The sequence below is a fragment of the Staurois parvus genome, unplaced genomic scaffold (genome assembly GCF_062004578.1).
Source record: "Staurois parvus isolate SC_StPar_1 unplaced genomic scaffold, SC_StPar_1.0 ptg000098l, whole genome shotgun sequence".
Taxonomy (NCBI): Eukaryota; Metazoa; Chordata; class Amphibia; order Anura; family Ranidae; genus Staurois; species Staurois parvus.
In genome coordinates this window covers 3,812,959-3,840,142 of record NW_028317894.1, presented here as the reverse complement: position 1 = coordinate 3,840,142, position 27,184 = coordinate 3,812,959, and the positions used below count along the sequence as shown (strand labels likewise).

The following is a 27,184-nucleotide window of genomic DNA, read 5'->3' as shown; positions in this document are numbered from 1 at the left end:
TGCAGTGTGCATAATATTCGTGACAGTCATGAAGTCTGGTCACTGTTCTGCTTTATGGATTATATGGCCTCTTGTACATGGGCACCCAAAATGCCATGTTTTTTTCATTTTTTTTTTTAAAAACTGATCTGAAGGCAGGTCATTGCTTTCCATAGCCAACCAAAAATGTATATAGGTAGCGCCAAAGAGACACCAACCTACAGACAGCACCCTCACAAGGAAACCAACTGCAGCATATTGTGAAAAAAACATTTTTTTCACAATATGCTACAGTTTGTTTCCTTGTGAGGCTGCGGTCTATAGGTTAGTGCCTCTTTGGTGCTACCTATATACATTTTTGGTTGGTACTGTGCATAGCCTTATGGAACCCCACCCTATTTGGTGAATCGGTTTTTGTGAAGCTTTTTCTAAAAAGGGCCACCTTATTATTGATCACATAATTGCTGTATGGGTTCAAATTAGACTTAGAACCCAAAACACACTAAAGTTTTTTATTTTTATTTTTTGGTTGGTTGGCATTGCTTTGCATAGTCCTGTTCACAAAGGCACATAAATATCAGTAAATTAGTGCAGCATTTACATTTATATCTATATATCTATCTATATATATATATATATATATATATATATTTATATTTATATATATATATATATATATATATATATATATTTATATATATATATATATATTTATATATATATATATATATATATGTATATAAAATCTGCATTACTGGTTAATATTTTACATGTCAAATATGTGCATAAATCACACGTCCCCTTTTTTGTTAAGCATTGTGGGAGCTAGAAGAATAGACCATACTTGCGCTTTTGGGCAGGAATTTTCTGCCTGTTCGATCTGTAACGTGTAAGGATCCTTACTCCAAGTGATGTACATTATAATTATTTAATTTTGAGGTGGTCAATAGCTATGGTATAATAGAATATGTGTTTGTCTTTAGTGTGAGGTGAAACTGGTCCCTAAAAGGTCCCGCTTGGAGAGCAGAACAGGAGAAGATGAGTATGGCGATGAAGATTCTGACTGCGATGAGGAGATGTCTGCTAAAGCCAGATACTTTGCTTATATAAAACAAGGGCTTTACTTTGTCACAGAGATGGAACGATTTGCCCCCTCTCGCAAACGTCCTCGCACGATCACTAAAACCTACCGCCTTGTGAGTCTGAGGTCAACGACTCCAGAGGAACTCTACCAAAGAAAGGTGAGATTTCTTACTGTAAACAAGAACTTCCAAATTAACATGGGACAAGTTTCCTTTAATGACTTTATGAGGTGCAGCAAATCTGCCTTGATTTGTAATGCTATCATTGTGGAATTTATCATTATTTGTGTTGGTGACCATCAACATTTTAACTTTAGTGGTGTTTTTATTTATTTGGCCATGTATGATCACATGTTTCTGGTAAAACAATAGCTCTATTTGTCATCTTTGAGGTCCTTCACAGCATTAGGAATCATATCTATTAGAATAAGTCTAGTTCAGGTGTCTACAGTCTTTTTAAACAAAGGGACAGTTTTCTGTCCTTCCGACATTTTAGGGGGGACTGGATTGTGGTGAGTGGGAGTAAAGAAAAATGTTTGTGGTCAGTGTTAGGAATAATGCCCTCTCGGTGGTGTTAGAGGAAGGAATAATGCTCCATCATTGATGTTAATGGGAGGAATTGTGTCCCATCATTGGTATCAGTGGGAGGATTAGTGTCCCTTCATTGGAATCACTGGGATGAATCGTTCCCCATCATTAAGGTCAGAGGAGGAAATAATGTTCCATCATTTATATCAGTGGGAAGAATAGTGCCCCATCGTTGGTCTCAGTTAGAATAGTAGTGCCACACCAATGGGGTCAGTGGAAGAAATAATGTCCCATCATTATTGTCAGTGAAAGATATAATGTATCAGCATTTATATCAGTGGGAAGAATCTTGAGGAATCCCCAAGGGTCGGATAAAGGCAAGCAAAGGGCCGCAGTTTGGAGACCGTTGGTCTTGTATAATCCAGTCTCTGTGTTAGAATTACTTTTTTATATTGGTGAAAACATAGGTTGTTATATCTTTCATACAAAAGTAGAATGCCTACAATAATTTACATTTATTGTGAACAGGAAATAATAAACATTTAATTGATGCTAACATTTATCTCATTGTAGATTGATAATGAAGAGTATGGAGAAGCTTTGTCTTTGGCTCATGCCTATGGTCTGGACACGGATCTTGTCTACCAGAGACAATGGAGGAAGTCTACTGTTAATATAGCTACTATTCAGGACTACTTGGTATGTCTAGGGTTTTGTAAGGCAGAATATTCAACATTTCAATGTAACTTTGAATAGACAGTGAAAGAGAATTCTAATCTTACAAAAAGGTGACAATCTATAAATAACAGTATGACCCTGTCCATAAAATGTATCCTGACAGCTGTGTCATACTAGAATGACGCTATTGTGAAAATGTACCAGGCACCCCTCTGTACAGCCCCTCTTTCCTCTTCTTCTGTTTCTTAATAGGTGTCATAGAACGTTTGATACTCTGACATTATCTGACAATGAGTGTCACTAACACTCAGCAGAGAGTATAAATTCAGTAGAGACTAGCAGAAATGTCATTAACATAACTTGACTCATGCTCTGAGCAGCCTAAATGACAAAAACAACACCTTTTTTAAAGTGGGTATTTAAAGAGGACTCATCCGTTTATTTACTATCATTCACTTTGCAAAGAGAACAGTCTTTACTCATTTAGTAAATCAACCCCAGTGTGCTGTCACTTTGTTGCTTGCTTTGTGCTTCTCATTTTCATACTTGTTGAAATATTCCCACAAACACATGCTGCAGTGTAAATGCTGACACAAATGCTTTTAGATAGAGCCAGTTCATCATAATTATATAAATATATTTTCTAATTGTGTTGAGATGGGTAATCACATTTGAATACATTAATGCTGGTCCATTCTTTCATTAGTTGCTGTGTGAATAATAATCTCATTAGATTTAAGACTGCTATTGTATTTTGCTTCTCATTTGCTGGAGTGTCTGCAACTTGCATAGGAGTTTACTTCTGGGGTCATACTGAATTGAGGGTTTTAGGCTTGTTTAGTATATTAAAGTGCTGTACACATAGTGCTGTACTCCTAACACCCCTATCAGGATTATTATTTATTTATTGCAGGAATTTATATAGCTCCATCAATTTACTCAGCTCTTTACATGCATAGTATATTGTTCATTCACATCAGTCCCTGCCCTCAACTAGCTTACTTTCTACTCCCATTTTTAACACATACTAGGACCAATTAGATAGGAGCCAATTAACCTACCACATGTCTTTGGAGTGTGGAAGGAAACCAGAGTACCTGGAGGAAACCTATGCAGTTATATGTTGTTGGGGTTTTTTTTCAGATGGCTGTGAGCTGTTCACTTTGTTCCTCATATATACTTTAACAAAGCTGGGGCAAAAGTAACTCTAAAGCTATTTTTGTTTTTCATTTTGGACAGAGAAGGGCTGGAATCTCTGCCAGGTATTTGAATTTGAAGTAAAATTAACATTTTGAGTTGTCCTTGGAACAAGAGTAAAGGGGGAAAGTTTCCATGGGGACACTTGTTCTAATGAAAGTTGCCTAGGAGGAAACTTTCTCTATAAAATCCAATTATATATTAAAATGTCTTTTTTTTGTTTTCTTTTCGGTAGCATGAACCTTTCAATAAATAGAATTATGTGTTGTCTCCTAGATTGTAAGCTCCAAGGAGCAGGGCCCTCCTATCCCTCTTGTATTGAACTGTATTGTTGCTGTATTGTCTCCCGTTATATTGTAAAGCGCTGAGCAAACTGTTGGCGCTATATAAATCCTGTATAATAATGTGTTGGAAATAGAATTGCAGTGGCAGCTGAGAATAGAGCGATTTTAATCTTCTGGCATCTCGGGTGAACTAGGCGCAGGCTGAAATACCAGGTCATTGAAGCTTTACACTTTATCTTGATCAAATAGAGGTGGATTCCCCACTGGAGGAACCTTTACTCTAACTCTAATGCTCCTACTCACTTTAAGAAGATTGTGCTATATGTCATTGATTCCCTGATGGCGGTTATAAAATGTGATGTGTGAACTTGGCTGTTGCTATTTTTGGTAGAGCAAAGTCCAAATCTCTGTGAGATCTTAACATCTCAGGTAGTACAGTTGCCAACTCCTGAGACTCTCTTGTTCAGTTTCTGCATGGCTGCCTCAACCTTAACCACCATGATAATTTCTTCATAAGTATAGGTATACGTCTCAGTGTTTACTCTTGTTTATTCCTTTCACTGTTCCCGCTATTCCCACTAGCCTTAAGGATGGGTTTCAAATGCCACTTTAAAAAAAAAAAATGTTGTTAACCATTTTATAGTCAAATAACAAAAATCAGAAACTTGTGCAACCCCTATCTCTAAATTATACCATGAACACTTGTACAGGCCTTGTACTGTGATGATACCAATTCCTATGTCTTTTAGTACAATGCTTAGGTTGGTGGTCTGCAATGTTGTGCCTCCTTCCTTTAGTGGTCATTGGGATAAACACCCTCTTCAATTGTTAATGAGTGGGAGGAAGAATACTCTTTACATTTACCGTCAGTGAGAGGAAGAATGGCCCCTTATGTTGGTGGTTAGTAGGAGGGAGAATTCCATTTACATTGGTGGTAAGTGGAAAGAATGCCCCTTATGTTCATGGTGAGTGAGAGGAAGCATGCCCCTTACAGTGGTAGTTAGTGGGACAAAGAATGACCCTTACATTTGTGGTCTGTTTGAAGAATATCCCTTATGTTGGTGGTGAGTGGGAGGAAGAATGCATCTTACAATGGTGGTTCGTGGGAGGAAGAATGCCCCTTTCAATGGTGGTTAGTGAGAGGAAGAATGCCCCTTACAATAGTGGTTAGTGAGAAGGTGAATTCCACCTACATTTATGGTCAGTGGGAAGAATGCCCTTTACATTGGTGGTTAGTGTGATGAAGAATGCCCCTTACATTACTGGTCAGTGGGAAGAATGCTTCTTATCTTGGTGGTGAGTGAGAGGGAGAATTCTCCTTACATTAGTGGTCAGTCAAAGAATACTCCTTTTTGATGGTTAGCGGGAAGAATGTCCCTTATGTTGGTGGTGAGCGGAAGGAAAAAATAACTCTTACTTTGATGGTCAGTAGGAAGAAAAATGCTCCTTACATTGATGGTCAGCGGGAAGAATAATGCCTTTGCATTAATGGTCAGTGGGATGAATAATGCCCCTTACATTGATGGTCAGTGGGGCGAATAATGCCCTTTACATTGATGGTCAGTGAAATGCAAAATGCCCCTTACATTGATGGTCAGTGGGATAAATAATGCACCTTACATGGATGGGCAGTGAGGAGAAGAATGCCCTTTAGAATTGATGGTCAGTGGTAGAGGAATGCCCCTCACATTGATGGTCAGTGGTAGAGGAATGCCGCTCACATTGATGGTCAGTGGTAGAGGAATGCCCCTAACATTGATGGTCAGTGGTAGAGTAATACCCCTCACATTGATGGTCAGTGGAAGAGGAATGCCCCTCACATTGATGGTCAGTGGAAGAAGAATGCCCCTAACATTGATGATCAGTGGAAGATGAAGTGCCCCTATCATTGATCGTCAGTGGAAGATGAAGTGCTCCTTACATTGATGGTCAGTAGAAGAGGAATACCCCTCACATTGATGGTCAGTGGAAGAGGAATGCCCCTCACGTTGATGGTCAGTGGTAGAGGAATGCCCCTCACATTGATGGTCAGTGTAAGAGGAATGCCCCTAACATTGATGGTCAGTGTAAGAGGAATGCCCCCCACATTGATGGTCAGTGGAAGAAGAATGCCCCTTACATTTATGGTCAGTGGAAGAAGAATGCCCCCCACATTGATGGTCAGTGGGATGAAGAATGCCCCTTACATTGATGGTCATTGGAAGAAGAATGCCCCTTAGAGTGATGGTAAGTGGAAGAAGAATGCCCCTTATGTTGAGGATCAGTGAAAGAAGAATTCCCCTTACGTTGATGGTCAGTGGAAGAAGAATGCCCCTTACATTGAGGGTCAGTGGAAGAAGAATGCCCCTTATGTTGATGGTCAGTGGAAGAAGAATGCCCCTTACGTTGAGGGTCAGTGGAAGAAGAATGCCCCTTACGTTGAGGGTCAGTGGAAGAAGAATGCCCCTTACGTTGATGGTCAGTGGAAGATGAATGCCCCTTACGTTGATGATCAGTGGAAGAAGAATGCCCCTTACGTTGATGGTCAGTGGAAGAAGAATGCCGAAGAATGCCCCTCACGTTGATGGTCAGTGGGATGAATAATGCCCCTTACATTGATGGTCAGTGGGATATATAATGCACCTTACATGGATGGTCAGTAAGAAGAAGAATGCCCCTTACGTTGATGATCAGTGGAAGAAGAATACCGAAGAATGCCCCTCACGTTGATGGTTAGTGGGATGAATAATGCCCCTTACATTGATGGTCAGTGGGATATAAAATGCACCTTACATGGATGGTCAATGAAAAGAAGAATGCCCCTTACATTGATGGTCAGTGGGAAGAATGCCCTTTACATTGATGGTCAGTGGAAGAAGAATGTCCCTAGCATTGATGGTCAGTGGAAGAAGAATGCCCCTAGCATTGATGGTCAGTGGAAGAAGAATGTCCCTAGCATTGATGGTCAGTGGAAGAAGAATGCCCCTAGTATTGATGGTCAGTGGAAGAAGAATGCCCCTTTCATTGATGGTCAGTGGGATGAATAATGCCTCTTACATTGATGGACAGTGGGATGAATAATGCACATTACATTGATGGTCAGTGGGATGAATAATACCCCTTACATTGATGGTCAGTGAGAGGAAGACTGTCTCTTGTATTAATGGTCAATAGAAAGAAAGGGAAAGAATTTCAAGAAAAAGAGAGGAATGCGCCTCTAAGTGCAGTATTGACAATTTATTTAGTAAACAATGCATAAATTGCACTTACAAGATAAATAGTTAAAAAGACTCATCGTCTGGTAATTAGATCCAGGTGGGACATCCAGCTATCCAGCAGCAAACTCTGTCTATAGGATCAGGAAGAAAAGTCCAGGATGTGCCTGTGCATCAAAATGAAGCTAGGAGAGCAGAGTCAGATGTAGGAGGTGAAGGGGGCAGCAATGCATTTTGGAGCATGCTCAATAGGCTCCTTCTTCAGACCTCACTGCCTCAGTGTTACTGCTTCCATCCATCCATCCTTGATATCCATCTGGCACCTTTATTCTACAGCTACAGAGGTTGGGCTCCAACAAGCGCGCCCTATATAATATACATTTTCAGGGAAAGAATTTCACCCTACAGACAAAATACAAAAATTCACTGATATCTCTTATTTTAGCTGAGTGACACAAGAGGAGACACTGCACTGGTGCTGCGCTGAGGGCTTTCCCAAGGGATTTCATTTCTGAACTATGGAGAACCTCGTTTGGGAGATCAGTTCATCCCTGACCAGTTACAGGAATATTAAGTTAACCTCTTCCACAACATAAATACTTTATACCAGTTTTAAATCTATCAGTTCCAAAAAAAGATCACAAAATTAAACAACATCACCAAGTTTTTGGCACTGAGAACTCCCAATCTGCCTGAAAGAATACTGGCATCCTCATTAACCATAAACAGGCTGTATACACACTGACAGGAATGCTTCCACCTGTATTTATACATTTTCAGGATTCACTGAAACATAAAATTAGGATAATTTGCAGGGTTTCTTTGTAACCGATTCACTGCTTCAACAAAAGAGCCTAATTATTTCAATGACATGTTGAGTGTAGCTGTACTTCCTTGCAAACTTTGATTGTTTTGATAATCTCTTTTGAAACAAAAAAGTGCAAAACACCCCTGCACAATATTATTATCATTTAATTTTGTTTCCTACCTATTATTTAAATTTTTACGATGCTTAGGTACATTTTTTCTGACCTTGTGCAGAATTAATTTCAGCAAATGTATTCATTTTTTCTTTATGATTATCTTTCTACCTATTTATAACAGGCTAATGATGGCAGCATAATTAGCTTATACAAATCAACCAGGAAGAAATAATAGGTTTACAAATTTTCTGCATAAAGAATAGATTAGTGTTATCAAGTGTTTTTAACCCCCACCGCGCTGTGCAGCCACGGGGGCTGAGGCATATGGTCTGTGCATTTTATAGAGGCATGTCATTCATATTAATCAACCAGAAGGTCTTTCAGTTGTGGAGAGCCAGAATTTTGTAGTGTTTTGTTGTTGTCTCTAGATGCGATTGTCGTATACAGCTGAAGCAGCCATTTGTGTTAAAGACCCATATTCGCTAACACATAAACTGCATCAGAGACATTTAAAATGGACCTAAATCTAAAATTCAATCTTCACATTAATCCATAGTGCCACATCAGCATTAGCCTATTTTTTTTTTTTTTTTTTGAAAAATACCTTTTTTTGCAGTGAATAAAACAAATTCTGCTCCCAAAGCCTGCATTAGTAAGATCATAGTCTTTACGTAGAGGAAACATTGTGGGTGTTTCACATCATTAAAGACTGTCTGGCATCTCTTGATTTTAATCAAGCAGACATTAGGCTCAATTCTTTAACATATAATGATTGTCATTTACCATAACAATCATTTACTTTGACAGGAACAGCTGAAAATAGCTATCACAGTGCTGAAAATAATTATTGCATTTGTAAATGACGTGTATTATAGTTTAGTGACTTGATTATCCCGTCTGGTAGACTTTCAGAAAGATAAGAGGATCAGCAAGCACAGTCAGAAAGCAGTGCCTTCATATGTAATGAACAAAGACTTATACTCCTAGGTATATATAGGTAATTGCATGTGAGCTGAGCACAGGTGAGGGCAGACTTGTCAGCAAGGCACAGTGAGTGTAGGCTTTTAAAGGATAAGTTCATCTTCAGAACATGATACACTCATTTTTAGGGTGGAACTTGTAACATGTTCCAGCAGCTGCAGCCTCTTCCACCTGATCCCCTCTGCCTGTGACAGTGAATGAATGGCTTCAAGTACTGTCAGCCATTGTGGCTGGTGGCTTGTAGTTCATATTGAACTACAAGGGTGCTGGCGAGCGCTCTGGTAATTCATTGATCTTCCTGCTCTCAGGTAACTGCCTACCTGTATGAGGCAGGGGCAGACAGCTATGCTGACAGTCTGCAGGAGCCTGAGATTGCTCCTTAGCAAAAAAAAATAGTAAATGCACATTTTTTTTACATGCAAAAAATTTACATTTATTATTTTTTTTTAAAAGATGACAGGTGAACTTATCCTTTAAGCTACAAACAGGTGAATGTAGCCTTTGAAGATAAGCAGAAGTCAGTTCAGGCATTTGGATTGAGCATAGGTGAGTGCAAGGTTTTAAAGGATAAGTTCACCTTTGGGATTATTTTACATGTTCCACCTGCTTTTTGGGTGGAACATGCAACATGTTCCCATAGCTGCAGCTGCCACCCGCCATCCCCCTCCCTCTGACAGATAGTACAGGGAGACTTCTCCCCGTATTATCTGTCAAATTTGAAAACAGAGGAGCCCCGCACGGCCACATCATTCATTCACGGACTTCCGTGAATGAATGAACTGCAAGTCCCGACAGCCTTAGTGGCTGTAGTTTTCAGTGAACTACCACGGCACTGTGGAGCGCTGTGGTAGTTCATTGAAGCTTCTTGTCAGAATATCTGCTTGACTGTACATCTCGTACGGCAAGAAGACATTCTGGCAGATCTACAGGAGACCTGCATGGCATCAGCGATCTACTGATCACTGATGCAATGATTTCCAGGTTCCTGTAGACAAAAATAACAAATGCACATTTTTTTTTCTGCAAAAAAAATGTGCATTTATTATTTTTGTCTAAAAGGTGCACTTTTCTTTAAATTGAGCATAGGTAAGTGCAGTTTTTTTAAGCTAAGCACAGGTGAGTGCCATTTTTTAAGGGGAGCATAGACGGGTGTAGACTTGTGAACTGAGCATAGTTGAGTGCAGGCTTGCTAGCAGAGCACAGGCTAGAGGGTTGGGAACAAGTTCAGGCCAAACAGGTAAATGTCGGTGAGTTTGGGCTAGTGAGCTTGGCATGGGTGAATGCATTCTATTGAGCTGTGAGCGGAGCACAAGAGAATGCAGTCTTGTGAAATGGACACAGGTGGGTGCAAGGCAGGTAACTGGTCATGTGTGAGTGCAGACTAGAAAGCTAGGCACTGGTGGCTGCAGGCAGTGAGCTGGGCTTATGTAAATGCAGGCTAATGAGCTAAGTACAGATGAGTACAGGTTTGTGACCTGGACACAACTGAGCTCAGGCTCATGAGCTGGACTCAAGTGAGCTCAGGCATGTAAGCACTGGTTAGCTCTGACTTGTGAATTGGATTCTGATGAGTGCAGCCAGTGAGTTGGGCAAAGGTGAGTGTAAGCATGAGAGCTGGGTACAGGTCAGTGCAACTGCACTTTCACAGCAGTTCATTGCTGAAGGTTCACCTTTTTTGTTTTTATTCCAGAGTAAGATTAAAAAGCGGTCCTGGGTTCTACACGAATGTCTTGAACGGGTTCCAGAAAACGTGGATGCCGCCAAGGAACTGCTAATGTTTGGTTTGAAGGGAACAGATCTGGAGGCCATGATTGCTATTGGAAAAGGGGAAGATGGCGGAAGGTATCTAAGGTTTCATTTTGTTGCATTTTTCAGTGTATACACATGTGAAGAAATTGGAAACTCAGAGCAAACTTCCTCTCAAAAACTTAAATAACATGATAACTGGCAGTATGGTGATGGTGGCTCAGTGATTAGCATGCTTACTTTGTGCCATTGTCCAGTCACTTGTCCAACACTGTCTATATAGATTTAGCATGTTCTTTCAGTGATTTCTCTTTGGGCAAAAAAAAAAAAAAAAAAAACATTAACCAGACTTTGATTGAACTGGTCTTAAGAGTGTCTGTGTGTGATTGTATAAGTGAGGTGGGTCTTTTCGAATGAAGGGTTATTTGGAGGATAGGAACCTCTGTGAACAGTTTTGTGTACACCACTGTCTTGTTTGTTGGTGCTGAATAAATACAGAAAATAACCCATTAATTTTAGGGTTACAGGAACATAGCATTAAATTATCAGTTTTAACACTGAATAGGCAAGCAGCTAAGCACACAGATGAAATACATACACTGATCAGCAATGACTTTATTACCACTGACAGGTTAAGTGAATAACACTGATTTTCTTGTTGCAATGGCATCTGAAAGTTGGTCGGATATATTAGGCATCAATTAAAGATGTTGTCCCTGAAGTTGATGTGTTGAAAGCAGAAAAAAATGAGCATGACAGTATGATGTGTATGGAGCTGCATAAGAGACCAGTCAGGGTGCTCATGCTGATCCATGTCCACAGCCAAAAGTGTCTACAATGGGCACATGAACTTCAGAACTGGAACATGGAGCAATGGAAGAATGTGTCCTGGTCTGATGAATCATGTTGACTTTTGCATCATGTGGATTGCTGGGTGTGTGTTTGGTGCTTACCTGGGGAAGAGATGGCGCCAAGATGCAGTATGGGAAGAAGGAAAGCCAGAGGAGTCAGTGTGATACTTTGGGCAATGTTCTGCTTGGAAACCTTGGGTCCTGCCATTGGTGTGGATGTTACTTGACCCGTACCACCTACCTAAACATTGTTGCTGACAAAGTACACTCTTCCGTGGAACTTATATTTCCTGAAAGCAATGGCCTATGTCAGCAGGCTAATGTGCTAACTGCAAAAATGGTTCAAGAATGGTTTGAGGAACACAACACGTTAGAGATGTTGACTTGGCCTCCACATTTTCCAGATCTCAATCCAATTGAACATCTGTGGAATGTGCTGGAAAAACAAGTCTGATTCATGGAGGCCCCACCTTGCAACTTACAGGATTTAAGGGCTACTGACAGCTTACTGCCAGATACCACAGCATACCTTCAGAGGTCTATTGGTGTCTCTGCCTCAACAAGTCAGTTCTGATATGGTGGCTAAAGTGGGACATTCTCAATATTAGGTGGGTGGCCATAAAGTCATGGTTGTCTGGTGTATATTGAGCTGTTTTACATGCCAAAGGGTTTGTATTTTTGTCCGTCCAGTCCTGTGATTTACAAAGTACAACCCTGTCCGGCAGAGAATAAGACTTTTTTTTTTCTTTGCTGCAGCTCAGTAACACAGGTCTTGTCCCTCCTCTAGCTTGTAACTGGACAGAGAAAGAAGCAACAGCAGACTAATGAGCTAATTTCTTTGTAACTCTGCTCTTTCCACTTATCAGCATGCACCACACACTTCAGTACAACTGACTGGCTCCTATTGCTGTTTCTCTCTCCCTCAGTCTGAGCTCTGCTCTACATGAACTACAAAAGTCTAACACCAGGTCAAATTCAAGTGTTTACACTGCCTTAATTTAAAGAAAAAAAAATAATTTAGTTCTGTAATAATGAATACACAGCTACAATAATTTGTGTATTTTTTTAATCTATCTGGAATTCAGCTTTAAGACTGTGTACTTTAGGTGCACATTATTTTATAGACTGCAAAATCTGGGATAGTATGTAGGTTAAGAAATAACCATTTATGTGTTAATAAACAAAGTAGACCTCCTCTCATGGTTGAAAATGTTTTCTCTTTCAAAATGTCAGTAGTTTTAAACAAACTTCAGTGATCACCATAATTGGCTGGCATATTGATCACATAATCAGGGACTGCGCTGTTTGATTTCTGATCCCTAGTCTGACATCTGTACTTGTCAATGGCATTGTGGTCACAAAACTAGGAGTGCACACTTTTCAAATGGAATATTAAAGTGTAAATGTTCACATTTCAAAAAGACAAAAACCCAAACACGTCATAATTAGCTGCTCTGTGCAATGGTTTTGCATAGAACAACCGCAATCCTCTTCTTCTTGGGTCCCCCGCCAGTGCTCCTGGCTCCTCTCCCCCTCTGAGTGCCCTCATAGCAAGCCACTTGTTGGCTTCAGCTGGTGCTGTGTGTCCATAAACACACAAAGCCGTAGCTCCCAACTGTCCCTGATTTCAAGGGACTGTCCCTCTTTCCTCCCCATGTGTCCCTCATTTTGGTCACATATAGTCTATAATCTATGTAGTTGTGTATGCTGTATATAAAATGCACAATTTATCAAAAAGTGTTTTGCAGTGTTAAACCTTTCATCCACTTTCTAATTTGTTGCATTTGTACATTTCAAAAGCCAATATAGAGGAATAGCAGTGGTAAAGAAGAACTTGCAGGTTTAACCAATACTTTTTTTGCATATTAATTTTCCTTGGAAGGGGTGTGGCAGGGGGTGTGTCCTATGAATACATATGGTCATGGCCAAAAATATTGGCACCTCTGCATTTCTGTCAGATAATGTACCACTTTGCCCAGAAAATTGTTGCAATTACAAATGTTTAGGCATTCTCATGTTTATTTCTTTTGTTTGTATTGGTATGACAAAAAAGTGGAGTGCCAATATTTTTTGCCATGACTGTTCTTTTGCTTATAGGTGTCCCTTATTCGCATCTCAGAAAGTTGTGAGGTATTCACAAAGCACAGCTTCAGCCCCGCTCCCTCCTCATTGTCTGTGAATGAGCCAATGAGGAGGGAAAGAGTAAAGAGAGCCTCTGCTCACTTGCACATGGCTGAATCAGGCATAGGTAGGTATAAGTAAGGAGGGGGACTGTATACTGAAGGCTTTTTACCTTAATGCAAAGAATGCTTTAAAGTTTAGTTTCTTTTTTGCAGTCAGATTTGAGAAGACCCTAATATTTATTGCTAGGTGTTCCCAATAACACATGTAATAGAAAAGGAGGGCGCCAGGTCAGGAGGAGGAAATTCAGTGAACAAGGTAAAACAGAAGACTTACATCTGGGATTCCTCTAGTCGGCATGTGGAGTGGAAGGACCAGCAGAGGAGCCGGATGGTAGTGCAATCAGGTGGATGGAAAGGTGAAGGTGATGTAACTCGGTGATGTGTGTTTTAAGTTCCCGCCCAGCAGGGAGGATGACAGGTGGAAGCAGAGGAAAGGAGGCGCCAGATGAGAATAAGGTAAAAACAATACTGGCTTTAATGCAGAAGACTTACATGTAAAAAACCTCCAAATCGGCATGGGGAAATGAAGAACAGGCAGAGGAGCAGGATTGTGATCACTCAGGTGGATGGATCAGCGAGGGCAGCGGGACCAAGCAGAGAGCCGCTCTCTGGTTCAGCGGTGACCGTTCAAAATTCCCGCCAAGCGGTGGAGGGGTAAACAGATGCCGTGAATGGCCGGTGGGCGCCCCCCCCCCCCCCCCCTGACCACGATCCTGCTCCTCTGCCTGTTCTTCATTTCCCCATGCCGATTTGGAGGTTGTTTACATGTAAGTATTCTGCATTAAAGCCATTACTATTTTTACCTTATTCTCATCTGGCGCCTTCTTTCCTCTGTTTCCACCTGTCACGGCACCTGTCATCCTCCCTGCCGGGTGGGAACTTTGAACACCGAGTTACAAGCGGCTCCCTGCATGGTCCCACGGCCGTCACTGTTCCATTCACCTGATTGCACTACCATCCCGCTCCTCTGCTGGTGCTTCCACTCCACATGCCGACTACAGGAATCCCAGATAGAAGTCTTCTGTTTTACCTTGTTTATTGAATTTACTCCTCCTGACCTGGCGCCCTCCTTTTCTTCTGCATATCGTTGAGGGATTCCTCACATCCTTGATGAGGAGCTGCCAGTCCCTTCCCAGGCGTTTGCCTTCCGGTCCATCCCTTCTTCCATCATCCACCCCAGGATGCACCCACTGAGTTCACCCTGCCACCTCTTCGGTCTCATAGGATCTCCACCATCCCTGACGAGACTTGCCGTCTCCCATCCAGGTGCTTTAGCTCCGTGGTCTGCCTCCTCTTCCTATTGTCCTTCCTATGGACCATTCCACCCAGTGACTCCTCATCAATTTCTGTGCTCAGTCAGTTCCCTATTTTCCTTCCATTGTGCCCTATGTCACCATCCCATTCCATATCATGTGAGCGCTGAATTTTTTGTTCATTATTTTATGACCATTGTATGTTCCCTATAACACAGCATATCAAAAATAATTTATTATAGAAATATTTCTTACTCTTCTTATTTCTTTTTTTGAAGCAGGCCTTTGGGCAGACTGCAAGCTACTCTGAACACTTTCAAAGTTCAATTGGAGGGGGGGGGGCAAAGTGGGAACAGACTCAGTTACCCCTCATTAATATACCTAATACCACCCAAGCCTTGATATCTTTTAACCCTTTATTAGGACAGTGTTCATATTAAGTTTACAACTGATAATGATATTTTTCTACACAGTGTAGACAGGTTTCATTATGGTAAACATAACACCACAGCTCCCTTCTTAACATTACATAGCAACGGTAAAACTTCAGTTTTTTAAGGTTTCAGAAAAGAGAAAATGAAAATGTAAGCAGCAATTTTTATTTATTTATTTAATTTATACTATGTGAATGGGAACATGTAACAAATATGAAGTAGTTGTTATCCCAGTTTGGCTTCTAAAGGTTAGAACCTTAGCTGCAAAGATTATTGTGGGTGTTTCACATCATTTGACACTGCAGATAGCCTTTTGCTTTAGATCAGACATACCCAGTCTAGTTGCTTGTAGTTAAATAAGAACATGAGCAAGGAAAGAAGGCAAATATGGTCATTCCAGCTAAAGCTGAAAATTGGTCTGGGCAGGAAGGGGGTAAAAGTGCCCGGTATTGCAGTGGTTAATTAAAAACTAGAAATAAAAACATCATATAAATAAAACATTAGAACACTTTGATAGGGACGATTGCTACTGTGTTTTGCGTTTTTATATCTAAAATATTCTTTAAAAAGACTACCCCTTTAGCACTTTGTGAATGCCAGAACATGAGCACAACATGAGTCTTTCATTTCAGTCTGTGATAAGCTAGAGATTTTAAATAACAAAGCTTGAGTATGTTTTCATTTTTCAAGCACGCCTTGTACCACAAGTGACACCTCTCCAGAGATAACAGCAGAACTTTTGGCTGCCGGTGTCGCTTTCACATTTGCATATCCGTACACAAATGGCAACAGTTGACTCGCGCATCCTATCCTCTGATTAATGATCTCTAGCTTAAGACAGCTCTCTGAAGTGCCTTATTCCTTAACATGTTAATGCATGCGTAAATTCATTTACCAATCTTCAATCTTGCCCATTCTAATTATCCTTTTCCTATCTGATGGTTATGGTAATTAGCACACTTCAGTAAAATGTTGTGTAATAATATACAGTCTCTTGAGCGCTTTGATTCGGAGCAATGTATTATCATTACAGCGGGCACTTTCCCAATGCCGTCTCAGTGCCTCCTCCGCTCCCCTGTTGCTTTTTGATAACCACTTAAAGTGTGGGTTTTAATACATAATATATGCAGCTGCTCTTTAGTGGAGATAGCCTGTGTCTAAGTGCAGGAGCCAACTGCCTCTTTGCTGCAAGACTCTTTGCTCCAGAAGTCAGACTTACAGCTATGAAAGAGAATTTTAAAGGGGAATAAAAGTTTTTAAATGAATGGGATTGCAGTTGGGTGCGGCTAATATTGCCAGGGACTTTTCTAACTTATATATGTATGTTTTCCATCTAACAAAGGGCTAAAACTATCTCTTTGTAATGTATCTTCTGAAAAAGTGGAAATGTCCTTGCCTAAAACATAAGGTAATAAAATTGCAAAAATTACCTTGTATACAATGGTCCCTGTTCCTCACCGGCATCTTCTTACAGGTGCCAATATTTTAATTGTCTTCATTGGGTGGCATTGGATGACATCACTCCTGCGCATCCCGGCACACAAGGATAGTGCATGCAGTGCAATGTGAGGTGTATTTTATTGCAAAAGAGGCATTGCACGTCTCTGTTGCAATTTAAAGCCTGCCTGTTCTCAGTTTGTGACAGTCAAGCTTTAGTTCCACTTTAAGTGCCTTGCTGAAAAATTAACATGTTTATAGAACACATTACCCCAAATATGTCAGAGAAGTAACTGTATCCCTTTGCTTCCTATTCTGTATGACTCACTACAGGATCAAGGAGAGAAAGAGAGAGTGTGAAAGCATACACTCTCTGACCTGCTTTCTCTTTTAAAGTGGCATAATGCACTGTCCTGTGCATTAGTGTGCCCTTTGTTTTTAATTCTTATGACTGGTGTTTTTCTCTTTTTCTCAGATTCATTATGCCAGGAGACATTGACATTGATGATGTTGCATATGAAGACTTCCTTTCTCCGGAAGAAGAAGCAGAACACAGAAAAGAGATAGAAAACCAGAGGAGGAAAGGCCTTCTTCAGCTGGTAGACTTTGAGAAGTGAGTGCACTAGTTTTTTTTATTGCTAATACAAACACTGGGCATTTTCAGTTAATATACAGTTAGGTCCATAAATATTGGGACATCGACACAATTCTAACATTTTTGGCTCTATACACCACCACAATGGATTTGAAATGAAATGAACAAGATGGCTTCTCAGCTGTTCCACACAACACAGTGTGTGTTATTCTGTCATTATCCCAATTACAATGAGCAGATAAAAGGTCCAGAGTTCATTTCAAGTGTGCTATTTGCATTTGGAATCTGTTGCTGTCAACTCTCAAGATGAGATCCAAAGAGCTGTCACTATCAGTGAAGCAAGCCATCATTAGGCTGAAAAAACAAAACAAACCCATCAGAGAGATAGCAAAAACATTAGGCGTGGCCAAAACAACTGTTTGGAACATTCTTAAAAAAAGGAACGCATCAGTGAGCTCAGGAACACCAAGAGACCCAGAAGACCATGGAAAACAACTGTGATAGATGACCGATGAATTCTTTCCCTGGTGAAGAAAACACCCTTCACAACAGTTGGCCAGATCAAGAACACTCTCCAGGAGGTAGGTGTATGTGTGTCAAAGTCAACAATCAAGAGAAGAGTTCACCAGAGTGAATACAGAGGGTTCACCACAAGATGTAAACCATTGGTGAGCCTCAAAAACAGGAAGGCCAGATTAGAGTTTGCCAAACGACATCTAAAAAAGCCTTCACAGTTCTGGAACAACATTCTATGGACAGATGAGACCAAGATCAACTTGTACCAGAGTGATGGGAAGAGAAGAGTATGGAGAAGGAAAGGAACTGCTCATGATCCTAAGCATACCACCTCATCAGTGAAGCATGGTGGTGGTAGTGTCATGGCGTGGGCATGTATGGCTGCCAATGGAACTGGTTCTCTTGTATTTATTGATGATGTGACTCTGAGAAAAGCAGCAGGATGAATTCTGAAGTGTTTCGGGCAATATTATCTGCTCATATTCAGCCAAATGCTTCAGAACTCATTGGACGCCGCTTCACAGTGCAGATGGACAATGACCCAAAGCATACTGCAAAAGCAACCAAAGAGTTTTTTTAATGAAAAGAAGTGGAATGTTATGCAATGGCCAAGTCAATCACCTGACCTGAATCCGATTGAGCAATGCATTTCACTTGCTGAAGACAAAACTGAAGGGAAAATGCCCCAAGAACAAGCAGGAACTGAAGACAGTTGCAGTAGAGGCCTGGCAGAGCATCACCAGGGATGAAACCCAGCGTCTGGTGATGTCTATGCATTCCAGACTTCAGGCTGTAATTGACTGCAAAGGATTTGCAACCAAGTATTAAAAAGTGAAAGTTTGATTTATGATTATTATTCTGTCCCATTACTTTTGGTCCCTTAACAAGCGGGAGGCACATATGCAAACTGTTGTAATTCCTACACCATTCACCTGATTTGGATGTAAATACCCTCAAATTAAAGCTGATAGTCTGCAATTAAAGCACATCTTGTTTGTTTTGTTTCATTTCATATCCATCGTGGTGTTGTATAGAGCCAAAAATGTTAGAATTGTGTCGATTCTGACACTGAGGGGGAACTGACTTGGTGTCACTGACATTCCCAGTGACACCAATAACAGTGATCAGTGCTAATAAAAATCACTAACACTGTACTAATGGCACTGGGCATGAAGGGGTTAACATGAGGGGTGATGAAAGGGTTAACTGTGTGCTGGGTGTGTTTTACTATGGGGCCATGTGTTTGTGCTTCACTATAAGCACATTGCTTTGTATGGTTGTGCTGTGCACAGGCATGAAAAGCAGTGTGCAGGAGATGACAGGGAGGAGAACTCTTTTGTTTACAAACAGTTCTCCCTGTTGGAGATCCTCGGCAATCAGCAGGCGCTGGTAAGTAATCACCGGCTGGGACCCGGTGATTGACAGCCACGGTCGCAAATGGTGGCACGGGTTGGGCACGCGCACTTCACACACGCCCCCTACCTGGACATGCAAAATCACATATATATATGTGATTTTGTGCACCAGTGCTGCCCTGTAGCAGTATTTCTGCTATAGGGTGGACAGGAAGTGGTTAAGGTAAAAAATGTTTAGGCATCAGTATCCCCTCCTCAACAACACCCCCCTCCTTTTTTTACTTACCTGAGCCCTCATTTGATCCAGCGCTGTGCAAGTCTGAAGCTCTTCCTGGTCTCACTGGCTTTGCTGAGGCAGCGGAAGCCAATGCTGTCAATCAATGCCAGCAACTGGGGGCGGGGCTAGGCCCTGTGGACACAAACAGCAGGGCTCAAGAGCGAGCCCACACAAGTGCCCCTGTAGAAAGCGGAGGGGAAGAGCCAGGAGTGCTGGTGGGGGACCCTAGAAGAGGTGCTTCGGGGCCGCTCTGCTCAGTTCTACTGCATAGGGCAGGTAAGTAAAATCCTATTTGTTATTTTTTTTTTTTTTAAGCCTTACAGTCACTTTAAGATTCTGCGAGAACATCTTGTCAAAATATTTTCAGTATATGTTCTAGATTGCGTCAATTAACAATAGCTGGGGATTTGTTTCAACGCATTTTAAAACGCAAACTCATAAACAACACGTTTTTTTAACCACTTTACCGCCACACTATAGCAGTTTTACTGCTACAGGGCAGCATTCCTTTGCAAAATAACGTGTGTGTGTGTGTGTATATATATGTATATTGATCGTGTGTCTCTGCAGAGCTGAGAACATGATCTATCACTTCCCCTAGTCCCCTAAAAATGTCGCTGATTGCTACCATTACTAGTATAAAACAAATTCCAATATATGTACCATCATTTCTAGACGCTAAAACTTTTGCGTAAGCTAATCAATATACTCTTATTGGGATTTTTGTTTACCAAAAATATGTAGCAAAATACATTTTGACCTAAATTTATGAAGAAATTTGATGTTTAAAATGTTTTTATTGGATATGTTTTATAGCAGAAAATAAAAAATAATTTTTTTTTTCAAAATTGTCAGTCTTTTTTTTTAGCTTATAGCGTAAAAACTGATCAAATACCACCAAAAGAATGCTCTATTTGTGGGTGGAAAAAAGGACATAAATTTCATTTGTGTACAGCATTGCATTACCACACTTTTGTCAGTTAAAGTATCGCAGTGTCATATCGTAAAAAATGGCCTGATCAGGAAGGGGGGTAAATCTTCCTGGAGGGCAAGAGGTTAAAGAACATACTTTGTTCTCGGTAATTCATTTCAGATATTTTTTTTTTCTCACAGCTTAACCCTTGAACAGAAAGAAATCTGTCGATGTAGGCTAAAGCTGCTGACATACCTGGATCGTTTGTCTACATATGAGGTAAAAAATGTGGCCCCAAGTACTATGGTTAAAAGGAAAGCATAAAGGTTTGAGTGCCAATCTGTGCTGGTGATTGTAAGCAACATTGACAAAGAAGTCAAGCATCCAGTAGCTGATATCTAGCTGTAATAAAATAAGGGTTTCTTCATTCTAGCTGCACACTAAAATGGGGAGGGGAGAGAGCGCCAACAACAGATGGCATGCCTGGGTGGTGATGTTTGTCATAGGCTTATTGTGGACCAGCCATTGTTGGCTGTCCTTCCTCTCCCTTGAAGCCAGCCACAGGGAGCTGATCATATGACTGGACCAGAGCGCCCTGAGAATAGGTAAGCATAAGCCTCTTCCTTCTACAGGGTAGTTAGTATAGGAGTTAGAAGGGGGTGAAAGCAGTTTAAGCTCAGTCAGGCTGGCCATACATTATACAATCTTCTTGAGAATATTGCTTTAGATTTGCCAAAAACCATATAATACGAGGTCAAACCTAAACAACACTTTCAATGGTATCCAATCAGGCAGGCCATTTTACTGCATAGTTGAATGTAAATCTAAAGGAAATAGGGCAGAAATTGGACAGAAAATTGTAAGGAATGTTATAGTGTATGGCCAGCCTTAGTTCTAACCCGGATTTCTGCTTTAAAGTAAAACCGTAAGTTCTTATCTTATGTTCTTATTATATGTTTGTTTTGGGTCACACAGCACAATGGTAGTCCCAATTTTGTTTCACTATTTACACCAAGGTTCATGAAATCTATATTTTCAGTAAAAGATGCACTAAATTTCTTTTAGTGCATACATAAACAATTTAATCTTCAAATTGTTAACTAAAGTGTTACTAAACACACAACAGTAAAATCAGTCTGTATCTGCAGTAAAGCATGCTTGTTATACTCACTGTGGAAACTAAGGGGTTAATCCTCTGCATTGTGTAAAAACGCTATTTAATCTTGTCTTTTCTCTGATCCTCCCCTTCTTCCAGTGTTACCCCTCTTATCTCCTGATAAGACATATTGTGCGGAGTCACTCTGCACATGCTCAGTTTGGTGTGTATTACTATAGAGGTTTTTTTTTTCTTGGTTGAGTGCATGTGATCAGCACAGGGCCAACCAGCACTGCCCAGACAAAGGTCAGGGGTTCTGCATCCTCCTAGAACAAAATGAAAACTCCAAGCTTTAACCAGTGCTCGGCTGGACACTGATAGAAGTCACAAGACTGCTCTAACTGCTAGTGAGAAAAGGTATTTAGCATTTTATTTTCAAAAATAATTGCATTTCCATGTTCTGTGTACTGTTGGAGACCAGATATAGTGAAATGCAGGGTCCTGGGTTTAGTAACACTTTAAACGTAAAAGATGAGAGCCCCTTTGTACACTGTGTGCACAATTATTAGGCAAGTTGTATTTCTGAGGATTCATTTCATTATTTAGCAACTACACCGCTCTTGGTCAATCCAAAATGTTAATAAACCTTTTTTTAGGAGAATATCTATGTCTGCACAATTATTGGGCAGCTATTGGTGTGCAGAATTATTATGCAACTAAATGAAAAAAAATTATTTTCCTATCTCACTTGTTTATTTTCATCTGTTAAAGTGAGAATAATAAACAGCTCAAAATTTACAAATAAGCATTTCTGACATTTTAAAGAAAAAAAAAAATTAGTAGCCATAAGCACCTTATTTTCCAATAACAGTCATAAGCCTTCTATTCATGGAGTCTGTCAGTTTCTTGATTTGTTAACTAGATCTTTTTTTGTGCAGCAGCAACCACAGCCTCCCAGACACTCTTCAGAGGGGTGTACTGTTTTCCTTCACTGTAAATCTCCCATTTAAGAAGTGCCCACAAGTTCTCAATAGGGTTTAGGTCAGGTGAGGAAGGGAACCATGTCGTTATTCTGTCATCTTTAAGGCCTTTACTGGCTAGCCACGCAATGGAGTACTTCGATGCATGCGATGGAACAATGTCCAACATAAATATCATGGTCTTCTTGAAAGATGCAGACTTTTTCCTGTACCTCTGCTCGAAGAAAGTGTATTCTAAAAACTCACGGTATGTTTGGGAGTTAATTTGGAGTCCATCTTCAATCTGAAAGAGCTCCAGCTAGCTCATCTTTAATAATACTAGCCCATACCAGTACCTCGACCTTGCTGGTGTCTGAGTCGAAGTGGAGCTCTGTTCCCGTTACTGATCTAGCCAAGTGCCCATCCATCTGGTCCATCAAGAGTCACTTTCATCTCATCAGTCCATAAAACCATTGAAAAATCTTTCGTCAGATATTTCTAGACTTTTTACAATTTTTGACTTTTCAGTGTCAGTTAAATCTCTTTTTCAGCCCATTTTGCTTGAGGAAAAGAAGCTGCTTAATACCGTGTTTCCCCGAAAATAAGACATACCTATAAAATAAGCAGTAGCAGGAATTTTAAGCATTTGGGCAATATAAGCCATACCCCGAATATAGGACATATATAAGTGATGGATGGGCAGCCATTCTCATCTCCCCCATTGTGACAGCTGCTATCTTGGAGGTGAACGTAGAGGTTACGGACAGCCCCATCAACCAGGTCGGCTCCCGGTCATTCTGTGCGTGCTGCAAGTTGATTCATAGAGGGAGACAGTGAAGAGGTAGAAAGTGAAAGTAAAAGTCTCCTCAGTGAACTGAGGAGCAGGACGCTCTGCTTTAGGTACCGTATTGTGTGTACCGTATTGTGTGTCCTCAGGGGGAAGAAGTAAAGCTGTGCCTGCTGTTTTACTCAGCGCTGTGGGTCTCTCTCCCCCAGCACCAACCAGCAACAGTCTGTGGGTCTCTCTCACGCCCACAAACACCTGTAAAGCTGCTGCTCCCCAGCACGGACCAGCAACAGTCTGCGGGTCTCTCTCATCCCCCACAAACACCAGTAAAGCTGCTGCTCCCCATACTTACCATACGTACCATACTTAATAAAAATAAGACATCCCTTGAAAATAAGCCATAGTGTGTCTTCTTGAGGAAAAATAAATATAAGACAGTGTCTTATTTTCGGGGAAACACGGTAATTAGGCACACCTTTGATATAGGGTGTTGATCTAATTTGTGTATTTACACAAATACACATCACCTGATATTCTTAAATTCAATAAGCATTCAAGTTTACACAGCTTGGAGTTGGATAATATGCATAAAAATGATGATTTGGTCAAAATACTCACTTGCCCAATAATTGTGCATACAGTATATTAGTTCTTCAGTGTTGCAAATTTGAACAGCACCAATGTATTTGATTTACAATAAATTTTATTGTATTTTGAAAAAATAAAAATGACATAAAATATAAAAGAGGAATAAGTTGAAGTAATACATACTAGTTATATCCATCCTCAAAATTGAATATTTTTAAACTATAATATCCAAAATTGTAAAATAGGGGTTGCACTTAAATTCATAGTTAATCACTTTAAAGAACTCCGGGATGGTGATTAAATCTATATAGCAGTCCTGTATCATTAGTTAAGCAAAATCTCTTATTTTTATTAAAATTGCACACTGTGTATAAAACTCACTGTTTTAAAAATATCCTTACATGGCATCTTCCTCAGTCCCTCAGCATCAGGAAGAGGTATCTCGGAAGAGTTATTAGCACTTACTAAAACTACATCCCATCATGATCTGTGATTTAGAGTCTGAATGGGAGGCAGTATGGGTGGGAGTGTGGGCATGTATGGGACAGATCAGTCTCTTGGCCTGTCAGTCTAACTATGCTGCACAGTTGGCGCTTCAGACCAGGAGTCTGAGTCCCTCAGGCTCACCTACTGCAGAGAGTAGTGGCATAATCATGTCACTGATCAGTTTACTAAGAGCTACAGTGGGGAATGTACAGGACAGATGACCAGGGGGATAGAGGCCACAGCAGCCCTAAAGAAAAACAAAAAATTCTGGGTTTCTGACTGGCAAGGGAACTGTCCACTGCAACACCAAGAGATTTTTAAAAGTGTAGTGCTTACCCCTGGAGGGGCTGCTGGGAATAGGCTCAGGTGCTCCTTGGTAGTATCAGAGACTGTGAGTCACAAGCACAGTTCAATGAACACTGACAATACCAGCTCAGTCTAGGGATGAGGGGTTCGGGGGTTGAGAAATACTCTAAAAAGATCAATAGGAAGACAAACGTCTAACACAAATCTCATAGCTGCAGACACACATAAAATTGCCATGGTAGATCTTACTCACAATGTCCCAGGATCTATCTGCCACCCAGCTTCCACAGGTAGTTCCTCAATGAGGAAAATAAAAGATCATTCTCCAGACCAGGACTTCAGGACAGTCCCATCTAGAAAAAATACATCAGTAATCTTCTCTAGGCCCTCAGCTAAGTGCATGCCATGGCCCAAGATGCTATTATTTTCAGTATTTCTACAGCAGCCCCTGGAGAACTGGGACAGAGGAAGAACACTGGGAAGTCCTCCCAAACATTTATAATCTCCCCAGCCACCTTCTGCACTCCTCCTTCCTGGGATTGGCTGGAGCATGACATATATTCATATTGAACATTTTACTCTTCCTTTCCTATATTCTGGAAGTTTCTTCCGGAAGCAGGTAGGAAACCCTGATCAGACAAAAACAGTAGATTACTGCTTCACTGACTACAGTGAAGCCAAAAACTAAATTTAGCTTAGCGACCTAATTAGAGGGCACTATAACATTAAGGAAGCACGTGTGTGTGTGTATGTGTGTGTATGTATATCATAACATTTGCTCAGTGTTCAGTTTTTAGGTAAAACCTAATTGATGACCCCAAACCTATTCCGATATCTCTGTTGTGCGTGGGGTTTCCAGCCAATAAATATGCTGTCATCAGCTCGCAGCCTTTTCATTTCAGCCATCAGCTTACATTTACCCTATAATTATCATGACATATAGCATATCCATGGCAGTAAAAAGGCTAAAGGAAAACTGTTCTGAAAGAAATATGGAGGCTGCCAATGCTGACCCCCATCCAGTAACTATATGTCTTGCTGTCTTTATCTTTAGTACTTTCTGAGACCTGGAACAAACATGCAGATTCAAAAGTCAGAGTGAAGTTAGAGACCCTGATCTGCATTCTTGTTCTGGGTACATACCTTAGAGAGTATTCACGTTTGTAACCCAAGGTCACACCAGTTTTGGAAGTGTCAGTTAACTTGACTATAACTCATTAATTACCATTTCCACTGTGTAGGCCAGTGTGCATAAGGACTTAAAAAAAGGCGTTTTGGAACTATTAGAGTTACATGATTGTTCAAATTGTTGAAACAGGATAACAGCCAGACAACTAGCATTTTCAGAAGGAAACAGCCCATCATATTCTTTCTACACGTGTTTTCTTTAAAAAGAAAGAAAGTGTATTTCAGGTTTACTGGCTCCTTAATGCTGCAGAACATGCCAAACGTCTGATAAATAGTCTTGAATTATCCATTCATAATGCGCTCCATTACCGTGTTCCGAAGGATTTCTCTAACATCTGCTCCTTCGTCCTGCAGGAGATCCTCGGGGGGCCTGAGGCAGCGGAGAGGAGATACGACGCCGACTTCTTCAAGAAGTTTAGAAACCAAAATATCGTGCTGTCAGCAAGAACATATGCTCGGGTAATGTTACAAAGTCAGAACAATAAAGGCGGAATTGATTCCTCTTTAAGCACGGCGCCTTTCACCTCCATTATCATTTATAATCTGTTGCAGTTAGTTAACTCCGCGTTAAAGCCCAGTGTGCTTTGAACTCTGTATAGTAAGATGATCCTGTCAATACTAATCCACAATTAAGTAATCCTTTTTCTAACTAGATGTGGAGGCGCATGATCCTGGGCACAGTGACAAATGTTCTTATCCATCTGCCTTTGTTTTTGCTAATATGTTTATAATCTAAGGGCGCAGAGTGTTATTGTTTTTCATTGCAGCTGTTTAATGCTTTTGCCTTAACCTTTGCAACTGTATAGTCATTGCTTTTTTTAACCATTTTTTAAAAATGTAGTTATGTGAATAGTTTTATCTTAATGTAAATATAAAGGCTCCTGTGTGACAGGAGGTCCTAAATCCAACTACTATGTGATACACAAGCCTTATAAAGTAAAATAGAAACTTATTTTACCTCACTGTAATGAGCTAAATCTTCCTTCAGCCCCGGTTCACACTGGTGCGGTGCGGGAGACACAATGATTCCTGTTTGTTCCCTGCACCGCATAGCAAATGTTGTGGAATCTTCTGCAAGTGTCAATGAAAAGTTGACAACACCCCAAAAGCAGGTCGCAAACGCAGTGTGGTTGCCTGAACCAGATCAAATGGGTATAAACACCAACACGATCCGATTCCAGTGTGATGTTGCGGCCTCATCAGATGCCAGCTTTCAATGCAAAGTCCTTCAAATGAGTATTTGAGCTGCAGGCAGTACCTTGTTCTCTGTTGTTTTCTTGATCCTGCTAGTGTTTGTTGCTGTGCTGTCCACCCCTCAATTGGACTATTTTTGGATATCCCAAAGGTTAAACATTTTGTTTTGCCTGT

General features: G+C 40.6%; 1 protein-coding gene across 2 annotated transcripts in view; it reads left to right on the top strand.

Moving 5' to 3' along the window:
• Positions 1 to 27,184, top strand: part of NBAS (NBAS subunit of NRZ tethering complex) — a 1,021,307-nt gene that overhangs the window by 170,620 nt on the left and 823,503 nt on the right. For both annotated transcript variants that reach the window (XM_089671087.1, XM_089671086.1), the window contains exons 15-20: positions 963 to 1,220; positions 2,163 to 2,288; positions 10,537 to 10,688; positions 17,226 to 17,363; positions 20,607 to 20,685; positions 26,171 to 26,275. In XM_089671087.1, coding sequence (XP_089527213.1) covers positions 963 to 1,220; positions 2,163 to 2,288; positions 10,537 to 10,688; positions 17,226 to 17,363; positions 20,607 to 20,685; positions 26,171 to 26,275 — 858 coding nt within the window. The remainder of the gene's footprint in view (positions 1 to 962; positions 1,221 to 2,162; positions 2,289 to 10,536; positions 10,689 to 17,225; positions 17,364 to 20,606; positions 20,686 to 26,170; positions 26,276 to 27,184) is intronic.